This window comes from Carya illinoinensis, chromosome 8, assembly GCF_018687715.1.
Source record: "Carya illinoinensis cultivar Pawnee chromosome 8, C.illinoinensisPawnee_v1, whole genome shotgun sequence".
In the NCBI taxonomy this organism is placed as follows: Eukaryota; Viridiplantae; Streptophyta; class Magnoliopsida; order Fagales; family Juglandaceae; genus Carya; species Carya illinoinensis.
In genome coordinates, this window is record NC_056759.1 from 5,342,262 (window position 1) to 5,354,159 (window position 11,898).

General features: G+C 34.3%; 1 protein-coding gene across 1 annotated transcript; it reads right to left on the reverse strand.

The window, feature by feature from the left end:
• Positions 1–10,050: 10,050 nt before the first annotated feature.
• Positions 10,051–11,252, reverse strand: LOC122317851 (zinc finger protein ZAT10-like). The gene has a single exon (XM_043134894.1). The coding sequence runs from the start codon at positions 11,035–11,037 to the stop codon at positions 10,264–10,266; it is 774 nt and encodes a 257-aa protein (XP_042990828.1). The 5' UTR covers positions 11,038–11,252; the 3' UTR covers positions 10,051–10,263.
• Between the last annotated feature and the right edge of the window lie 646 nt (positions 11,253–11,898).

Sequence of the window (11,898 nt, forward strand, 5' to 3'; positions counted from 1 at the left end):
GGGGCCGAAGTAAATGGGTTTCGGATGAATTTTGAGGGGCCGAATATAATTTGATTAGAGGCCCAATTGAATTTGTAGGCCCGGATATGTTTAATTTTATGTAAAATTATTAAATAAAAACGAGGAAATGCAAAACATAAATTAAGCTGAATCTTGAATCTGACGTCTTGAGATTTATTTGAGAACAAAGAATCTCATGCATCTGTATAAAAATAATTTAATTATATTTAAACATCCAATTTCTTTTTTTTTTCGATTTCTTTTTGTAGCAAAACAAATTACAACGATACAAGTCTAAGAGTTAAAAAAAAAATCGAGAATCAATGAGATATGGATGGGTTATATATATATATATATATATAAGTCTTCAATTAAGAAGAAAAATAAAAAAACAGATGGGCGTATAAGTCTTCATTTATTGCTTCTTTTCCTCAGTTGTCCGCCAACAAAATAGAAAGACTAACGAATATTTGGTAAAGAGAATTAATATTTACAGTCGTGTATTTCATAAGCATGATATAATTTCTTTAAAAATGTGAGTAAATATGGAGTTTATATTAAAAAAAATAATAATTTTTTAATAATAAATTATACTTTTTTTTTCAAAACGATTGAATCACGATTAAGCATTCTACAGCTATATACAATATTATTCTTTAATAAATGGGCTCTCTACTCTGACCTCAAACATACAGCTCAAAGTTATAATTTGCGTATTTTATATATATACATAATATAGCATTTTCTTTTGATAAATATACGAAGCCAGAATGGATAAGAAACTCTAGTTGGGGGAATTGGTGTGGCAACAAAGGCCCGTAGTTTGAGCCCACTAGTAAGTTTAACGGATTTATTTTGCTGGGCTTTTTATTTTTCAATTGATTTGTACTCCATCAGTTACACCCAAATATTTTTCAGTTCTGACTCGATTCAAATGTGGTATTCTTTTTTTTTTTTTTTTGAAGAAAACATTCAAAGCTTCCTTTACTAAATCAGTTGTTACAAGACTTATCAAAGGATACATAAGGAAGGATCTCCGAAGGACCTTCTTCTATCCAAATAGTTTCAACATGTAAATTAAAGCCATACTTTGCTAAGTAATTAGCCTCTCTTTTTACAAAGGTGAATTTCCATCTTAGATGTGCAGACTTGATTACACAAATATCCTCAACAATTTGACCCAGCCATGAGGAATCTGAAATACCAACATTTACATTTTCAATGACAAGTTTTGCATCCCCCTCAAACACCACTTCTTCCATCTCTAGCTTAACGCATAATTGGACAGCTCTAAGTAAAGCATAACTCTCAGCAGCAGCAGCTGATTTTACATGTTTTTTTAGATGAATAACAACATTTATCAACTTAATATATATTTATATATAGATTTTGTCATTTTTAATTAAAAAATCATATTCTTAAGTTGGCAGGTAAAGCACACTAGTAAAGTGCTTACATAACATAATTTGATTTGAAAAATAAATTTTAAAATTTAAATCTTACAAATCAAATTTTACCGTTTAATTGTTGTGCACACCATTTTGAAAATAGAATATTTATTTAATTATTATGATGTCATTTAGGAACTTATATATTATTAAGTAATGTTATACATCATATTCTTATCTTACTTTTATTTTACTATGTAAGATGTGGCACAGTTATTACTATTGATCAATCTAATAGCGATAAATGTATCATATATTACGATATGAAAATATTATGAGTGTGATGCATATATTATGAGCATGTAATAAAATTTTCCTATATATTATGTGTTACTATTCTGAAAAGTAATTTGCACACGTGCATGTTAACAATTATTGTTGGATTGTTTGTTAAAATTTGGTTGTTTCTATAATACCCGAATGGAAGTTTCAAACTATACGGCCTGTATTTTAAAAAAACTAGTTAATGATATAATTAGACCTTAATTAAAAATTTTATAAAGAGTAAGAATTTTTTCATTTTTAAGTAATATAGAATCTCACTTACCATCTACATTTATCCTTATCATATGAGATATTACAGTTTCGATAGTCATACGTACATCTTTCTGTTTTGAGAAAAGGAAAACTAGAATTTTCAATCTGCTTTGTGAGTTTTAGCACACGTACATGCATCATGATTATCGATCGCTACATGTAGCATGTTGATCAGCTGGCCACGTGACTTTACGCTACATGCATCATGGCGAATTAATGAATACACCACCCATGTAAATTAAAAGAATTTTACGAAATCCTTAGTCTTATGATTTTGTTATACCGAGGTTTCCTATTGTAAAATCTAAAATCAACATATGGAATAAACGTACGTGTATTTTACACTCAACAGCTGATGTGTTAGCTCTCTATTGGAGCTTACAATAAGCCCGGCCACTAATATCAATTTATTTAAAATTATATAAATTTTATATAATTAAAGTAAATTTGTTTTTTCTTTAAACCCTATAGCACAGCCCGATCGAGGTAGCACAGCCCGATCGAGGTGGCACTGAATGTAATTAACCATTTCAAGGTCGGGTAAAGTTTTGTGCATATCATGATTTTTTTATTGTTTTTTTTGAAAAATATCATGACTTGTTTAATGGACACTTATCATTTTTATAAATATATAGTTTAAAGATATTTTCATTCTACTCAAATCAAAGGAAAACTATAAATTATTATATAAATTATAAAGCATTTTCTCCGCCCCACGTATGTAACGATGAATGGAATCTATACATGCAAATGGAGGTTCAAGTGCGGAGAATATATAGCACATTAGGTGGTGACTACAGAGTCCACGTGTCGACCGACTCATCATCGATCCCATCCGACATGGGCAAAAACCAACCCGAGTGGTCTAATTTCCACAGAAGACTACGTTAAAAAGCAGCTGCTAATTCTCGTCATTTGTCATCCCAAAAGTTATCGTTTCAAGTGGTACTTCCGATAAGGAAGAGCCACCAGAAACAGTACTGATATATGGGTTTAAGAAACAATACTATTATACTTCGAGCTTAGTTCTCTTCACCTGGTATGACTCCGTTATTTCACCTGATTTTTTATTAAAAAATATATATTCAAAATAAAAGAATGTCTGAAAACATAAAAGAAGAAGACTTAAATCTTAAATTCCCTCTATGAGCGATAATAAACACGTGGTGGTGTCACATAAAGATAGTCATACGAGCAATAAGTTTAAGATGATCTTATAGTAGTATTCTTAAAAGATTAGAATATTGGTATTGGCTTGGTCAAATTCATTTTTAAATTTAGTTATTATTAATATTTTTTTACATTTGTTTATTCCATTTAAATTCAATCTCCATGTTGAATTAATCATTTATTCTCTATATAATAATAAAATATTTTTAAATTAATATTTTTTAAAAAAATTACTTTTATCACATTTTATAATTCTACCAATTTAATATTATTAATAATTATATTATAATTAAATTAATATTATAAAAACACATTTTCAAATTAAGGTCATTTAATCGTAATAAAATTCTATTGAAATTTCTTAATTACTAAATATCTTAATCAAATATTTAGCAACACATGAGAATTCATGTAAAAAAAAAATCTGCACTTACATAAATCAAGATCAAGAAAACACCTACATAAACGTCTAGAGGAAATCTGCACTTTCAACACCATCTTAATTACAAAAAACACCTACATAAATCTGCACTTCACAGTTACAATGTATAGTAGTTACAATCTGCACTTCGTTACCATATACAATAGCACAAAAAGAAACCCCTAGATTACACATAACAGCAGTTACAAGTATTACCAAATACATTCAAAAAATCAGTCATGAAGTTTCAAAAAATAGTCTTCCATCCAAAAAATAGTATTCCATAAAAAAATCAGTACCTGCTACAAAACATAGAATTAAGCAATATTAATCTCATAAATTTTACCAAAAATAGCAACTACTAGGAATTTCAGGTGTGCAAAACCATCAACTCTTTAGTATATTAACCAAAAACAGCAACTACCAAATATTTTTACAATGGACAATATATTACCAGGTATGCAAAACATTAACTCTTCAAAGCACTTCTCCCTCCTCCAGCTATTACATTTCATTCAATTCATTCCTATGTTTCTCTAGGATTTCAATTTGAATTGACTTGAAGTATTCTCTCTGCACTGCATTCATGTTATCAACATTCAACATCATAATTTCTATTCCATCTTCTTCTTCTTAAGTGAGATTATCTCAGCCCTGTCCTTATCAGCTCGACTTGCCTCCTCCCATTGCTCAATCATCGTTATCTTCCTATCACTTTCCGTCTTTCTCTTTGTTGGCAAATAATCCATATGCACTTGCCAGTCGGTGTCCCAATAAGTTCCAACAATAATTCAAATTATAGTTACTTTTTTGTGTCGATCGGTACAATACCTTTGCATTGTCAATCTAAACACCAATCATAAAAATATCAGTACATATTACAATCTAAATTTATGATAATTAGAAATATACACTGTCTTGTTCATTGGTACCGCTTGGATGCATTGATTCAACTTGGGTCAAGTACCACAAAACTTGTTTGTGGCTTTTTAGATAGTTGACCATCGAATAGTCAACGACCTTATAGAACGTTCAGGCCAATTAGGTTTTTTATAAATATTGAAATAATCATGGATTCTTATCTACAATTAGGTGGACTTTTGATTTGTTCCCCTAATAGCGTCTATGCTAATGTTGAGCCACCCTGATACAAGGAGGTTGTCTTCCTCCACGGTGAAGGACACACCCCGTTGGGATAGTTTAGTTTGTGCCCTTACTTGCCCTTCAGGTTCTGTCACTGCAACCTCAAACTCAACATTATCATGCAAGACACGAGCCATGGGGGGTTATTAATACCTTCTCCACCACTTTACAAGAGTGTGGTGAAAAAAGGATCATCCAATAAGTGTGAATCCATCATTCATAAAATATTCAGCAAGTAAGCAAGGGAGACAGTCAAAACAGTAAGCCAAAATGACTAAAAGAAATAGGCAAAAAAATTATACAAGTTGACTATTAACCACAAAATACTTACTGACTTCTACACACACACAATACTTTAAAAAAAGAAAGGTTGACTATTAACTATTTTGTTTAAACAGGTTCTGAAAACAATAATTTTAACTTATAAAATATACTAAAAGGATAATACGATACAAACTATAACATACTAGCTATAACATAATTCTTTTGCATCTTGAGTTGATCTGTTTATTAGAACTTCCCAACAATGCCAAAAGAGTGTGTAGTTAGAATATGTGAAATGTTTATAATAAACTTGATCAACACCACTTGTGGCTTCATAGAGTTGAACACATATTGGTATATGCTTGAATTTGCCTAGTTAAGGTCATTCATTCTTTATCTCTAAAAGACATCGTCACTGATATTTTGAAAGATTAAAAAAAAAATTGTCAGAAGGATCTCCTCTCTCCCAAAACAAAACATAGCTAAATTGCTACTACCCACTCTTTCGTCTGAACATTCACTCAATATGCAAAAGGAATTATCCCACACTGAAACCAAATTTAGTATCAAACCTTATCAAGCAGAGAGACATAAACCATTTTTCAATCCAAATCCAATTATCGAAAAATAGAGTTATCAAGCGAACCCTAATTGTTAATCCCAAAATCAAAAAACCTAACTGTCAATCCCACTTCTACATCCGTGTTGAAGTATAGGAACAAGTTAACAACTGAGAAATCGATAGACAACTGAGGTATAGTAACAACTGAGAAATCGATAGACATGAAACCAATTAAAACCGAGAGCTTAAAAAAAAATAATTTGAGAAAATTTACAGAGAGAGAGAGAGAGAGAGAGAGAGAGAGAGAGAGAGAGAGAGAGAGGAGGGGCGCAACCGTGGGTCGTGGAGGGGTACCGTCTATGTGAATCGAGAGCGACAGAGAGAGAAAAAGAGAAAGGGAGTTCGGTTACTGAAATGGAGGGCCAGCTTATTTCTTCCCGCGTCTAGTAGTTTCCCATATCCCTCGACCTTGGTTGGAGTGAGAAAATAATATTTTAATATTTGGTGAATGAAAATCATCTTTCATATTTAGCCACTCGTTATAGCAAAAGTCAATAATATTTTGAATTTGCCCAATTCAATGTGAAGGGTTTTTGAGCCAAATTATGTAAAATTTGAGCAAGCATCTAATTTGACCAAGCTAATGAAGATGTCCTTAGTAGCTAGTAAAATTGTCGAACTAGTGTCACTACAATAAAAATAACTATTTGTGACGAGTTGTTTATGATAAAAATTATTATTTGTGATGAGAAAATAAAATCATTTTAACAAAAAATAACTAGTAGAAAATAAATAATTCTCTCTTAATGTGTTTTCTTTACAAGGACTTGCAACGTTTTAAAAATAAAATATTTAATATTTTTTACTCTGCAAATGTTTTTAACATTTTGCCCGAACTGTACTTGAAAAAAGTGGTGTGAATAACGTGTACATTAAAATTAGTAGTGCGAAAGGTGCAATCAGCTGGACAACGAAAATGTACCGTTCTGTTTTTGGTGCTCTCTTTGCCTACGCATGTATTGGCAATTACCAAATGTGAACGTACGTACGTCGTTTCCCTAAAGTACATTTTAGTGTCGGAGGGTAACATCAAATGCCAAATGCATGGTACAAGGGACTTGAAGTACTACTGCATGTTGTACACATTATAAATATCGAAGCTTCTTGGAAGAATCCAATTCTACGGATTGGTCCGTTTATACTTTCTCAGACATTGCCGCGGGAACACTCAGAAGTTTCTATGAAATTTAAGACTTCGGACTAGTTGTAAGTACGAAGGTATCTCATGTTCAAATTAACGTGATCCGTATCAACATATATATATATATAAATCTAATTGTACACACAACTGCACATTAATATGTGCATCAATTTAATATGATTAATTTAAAAATATATTTTATTAAAAATATTATCAATTTAAATTTTGAATATAAATAAATCAATATTAGTATGCAGATTATTAAACGATTTTATTTGTACATACTAAATTTTTAGATGCAATAGTGCCAATTTTGAATATAATCAAGTACCGTACTTTTGATTAAGAAATGCGTTGCTACATGAGCAGCTAAACTTCCATGCATTTTCTTCGTAGAAAAGGGTGATTTGGATCTCCTGCGAAAGTTAATCGCATCCGTGCACACCGTAAACGCCAACGTACATAATTAACTATTCCTGCGGAAACAAAACATCCAAATAGAAAAAGTAATGCTAAATCATAAAATGTGTAAATACTGTATAGTCATTTTAAAAAAAAGTTGAGTTTGTTGTTAAAAATTTAATTTTTTTTTATATAAGTTTTATATTTATTTATTTTTTTTTAAGTGATCATAGGTAACTTGTAAATTCACAACTACAAGTATTTCTCAGTTTAACACGTACGCATGCAGGGAGGACGTTTCTGCTTTGGGATAGCTCAGAGCCAGATAAAGATAGTTACAAATATATAATATTTTATTATTAAATAACGCTAACTATTACGTTAAACTGTTGATGATATTATATATTTTCTTCGAGCGATCACCAGCTCAGGTCGACAGACAGTACTTCACCATTAGGAAGATATTAAGTTGAATATATAAGATAGACATAATTACAAGCTGATTATTCATATATATATATATATATAGGAATTATCTTGATTGAGTGGGTGTTCTTTCAGTCATGTCTAAAATACTGATGAATCAATTAATATACGCTGGCTGTTAATGAATCATGGGAACTGTCTTCATTAACTAGGTGGTTACGTAGTATACGTACTCTTTCAGTGTCTATCCGGATCGGAGCAGCCCTATATATATATATGCATACATATTACGTATATAAAGATATATATGTAGGACATCCCATTGCCAACCCATATGATCATTATCTACTAGCTTAAGTGATCAGTTAGCCGACCGACTAATAAAATATAAGGATACGATCGAAGCTTGGTTTTAGACATTTTTGTCAAATATATATGCAATTAGAGTCTTCTATTATATAATATCAAAGCCAACCGCCAATCAGGGAGGGGAAAAAAAAAATGACAGCGGCCACAAGAAGATAAGACATCAAAGATCATGGGGTCGGTCGAGTTAATTCATAATATTGATAGATATTAATAGGTAATTTTATACCAATGGAAATTTTTTTTTTTGAAATTTGAAAAATAATTAATAAACTAATTTTAATTTCATGAGTAATAAAATTAGCTTAATTATTAAGGGTTCGTGAAACACGAGTTTGGGTGTGATATATCATATATATATATTCCCCACTATATTTAGTACCCCGGTCGGCCAGGGCCTTAATTTTCAGTATACAGCTTAAAGGTAGTCGTTGACTTTCCGTCTTTGCGTGTGGGATAGAAATTTGATCATATACAGATATACTCTAATTTGGCATTCACACACAACTAATACTAGTCACTAGGAATTAAACAGCTTTGAACCCTTACAATTTGACAATACACACACATAATTAAGTGGTTTTTGAAATTATCCTAGAAAAGTTTCATGGTGAATAAGTTAATATTTCAAAAAGAAAAATATTTTAACTATAAAAAGATTTTACGAAAGTAAACCCATAAACTCATGACGTGGTTTGACTTAATAAATTAGATTGTAAAATAAATCTAATATATCATATGAAATTATATCAGTTTATAAGTTTAATTTTATCATATTTTTTTTTGCGGTCGAAGCACTCATCTTACAAGTATGCATATATATATATATATATATAATATTTATGTGATAAAATGATTCACAAAAGGCTGCCCTGAATTGACCGAAACCGCATCAAAGGAAAAGACAAGGAATTGAATACACCATGTGATCGTTTTTTTGTTTGCATTTTGATGAAGAGAGCTCAAGTTGATTCCATTGAACCATGTTTTAATTGATTTGCTTTTATATTGATCTAAAAAAGGACCCATTCGTTAAATTTTACGTGCATGATAGATACCGAAGGAATTGAGCAAACGTCGACTAAACAGTATATATGTGTAGTATATATATATGTGCAAGCTCGGAAAGTTTTACTCATACTGAACATTAATATTAGTGGTTTCAAGCCGTCTCTTCTCTGCATTTCATACGAAATCTTATTGCTAAAATCTCAGCCACCGAGATGCATGCATGCCTACTGATGATCCGCCCATAGGAAAACTAGTTTGCCTTCGACCATATCTTAGTGAGTGCGCCAGATAGATCTCCTATTGGAATGAGGCAATGAGCATGATTAATGTCGCATTTGTGTACGTAGGAAGATATGTCGCAAAGTTTGGCGATCAGGCTGCCAGCTGACCTTTGCTAGCTTAAAATTATATATATTTCTTTGATCTTTGCACATGATTAGTAGGTAAACACAGCAAAGGAATTCAATTTCACGCATGGAATACGTGCCAAATTCTTTTGAATATGCTAACAGTGGTGTCGTGGCTACCAAGAAGTTTGACACTACTAAATGAAAAACAAGAGTCGCATCCTGAAAAAGGAGACCTTTTAACAAAACATTTATAAAAAATACAGGGACGCCAACTGCAGGAAGGCCACCTGTCTGTCATCCTAATCGGTTCCAGATGAGAACAGCGTGCCGACGCCCAAAGGCCAAAGCCATCTTCTTATCCACACGCAGACAAGCACAAACTCCAGCTGAAGGCAGTCCACCTCTCGTCCTCATCAGCATAACCCACCACATTACAAAGTTTTTTAAAAATAATATCATAATATCGGGCAACTATTAGTCGATCGGCACTTGCTCGTGCATCTGATCATGGAAGTGGAGGTGGACACTGGGTATTGTACTAAACAGGTTAAAACCGTCACATACCCACCCCACTCGGGAACAATCTTTACGTGCGCAAGAGGCATGACTCGAACAAGTTCAGACTTTGGCATCAGTCCCTGCCGCGCCGCTCACGAGGCTATTACGCCAACTCATGATGATAGTGTGGGCATGGCAATTCTGTGTGCAAGACAGGTGAGGAGCTTTTGAGAGTTCAACAAATCGAGATATGGGAAAAATTATGAACGGAATTACATTAATTAATTGAATTGTCACTTATCATAAACTGAGATGAGCAAATAAGAAAAGAGTTGAAGTTCCATGTACAGAGAGAGGGATATATACACCCAAAACTAAGAAACAAATAACGAAAAAACTAATAAGAAATCCGATTCCAAATTCCCTGAAATCCTACTTTTACAGGACGTAAAGTAATAATTTAACTAATGAGAAACTTCGAGTTTTGGTGGCATCAAGACGCGCGGCTTCTTCGCTGGCAGAGGGCTTTCCACCTCGTCTTCCCCTGGGATGAAGAAATTAAGCGAGAACTCCGGCAAAGCGGGGATGTTGAGGTCGAAGTCGCGGTGGTGTTGGTTGTTGTGGCTGTGGCTGCGGCTGTGGGTGGATCCCACACATTCCGAAGTGGTTACGACGCTGCTTGCGACGCCGCCGCTGCCTCCTTCGTAGTGACAACGCTTGTGTCCACCCAAGGCCTGGCCAGTGGGGAAGGACTTGTGGCAGATGGAGCACTCGTGAGCCTTACCGCTGATGTTGTTGGAGGCTGTGACGGTGCTTGCCCCGGCAGCGGTGGCGGTGGCGGTGGCAGAGGATGTGGAAGAGTCTTCGCCTCCACCGGCACCGGCGAGTTTCCGGTGGCTGGCCTTGTGTCCACCAAGTGCCTGGTAAGAGGAGAAGGCCTTGCTGCAAACAGAGCACTTATAAACAGCTTTCGGGGCAGATGTAGTCGCCACCTCGGGCGCCACGGGAGGACTAGGAGATTGGTAATGTTGCGAGGAGGTGGTAGCTGCGCCGCCGCCGCTACGAGCGAGCATGATAAGGCAAAGAGCAAGGTACTCTTCCTCTGTGGGTGGGTTATCAAACCGTCCTCGCTTCGAACGCTTGCGCTTCGTCCATGGCTCAAGGAAATGGAGGTTGGCGTCCTCGAAGTGGAACGGAGGGGTGGCTGTGTTTGGAGAATTGAGAGCTTCCAACGCCATCTTTTTTGTCCTTTTGCTTCTGATTCAACTGAGACCAAATGAAGTGAAAACTCTGAACCAAGGAACTGAAACTCTTCTAACTAATGGCTAAAAACACTCTTGAGAGAGAGAGGAAAAGAGAGAGAGCCTTTGATTTTTGAAGGATGGATTATGAGTGAGAGTGAGGAGGGTGTGATGCGTTTTGTTATATAAGGAACGAGAGAAGGAGAAGGAACTTGCGTGACAAGTGGTGGGAAACTTATGATGGCTGCGTTAACTTATAATAAAACGATAAAAAATAAATTTAATCTATTGAGAGAGAGAGAGAGAGAGAGAGAGAGAGAGAGAGTGGAGCACGTTTAGCGCAAGAGTGTCTTTATTGGTGGCCAAGGAGGACTGGAGTGGGTCAAAGACACAAGGGTGGGTTTTGGGGGAAGTGACTGAGTCGGTTCTACGTACTACTCTCAAACACTGAATGACTGAATCCTATGAACCGCGTCCAATTCAAAATAAATGACCACACTTTTCATTGCTGTTGAGAAGAAACATCTTGACCTTTCATGTTTTAGTTTTTTTTTTTTGGGCCGACGTTCACACCCAACTGCAGTGTTTTTTTGGTTAAATTAGTTGGTAGCTGAACACCGCCTTAGTAGTTAGCGGCATGAGTGGGTTTTCTTGGCGGACAATCTGGTTGTTTCCAGGGTGGATGCCCGGGTTTGTGGCCGGGCCATTTGGTTTAAAACATGGGGTGACGGCCATACAAGCAACCTTATTCTTTTTTTTTTTTTTTTTTTTTTAAAGAATTGTATGGTATTAATTTGAAGAGAGATATACATCCCATGTGGGTGTCACGATATTTAACTCTAATCACGGTATTTGTTA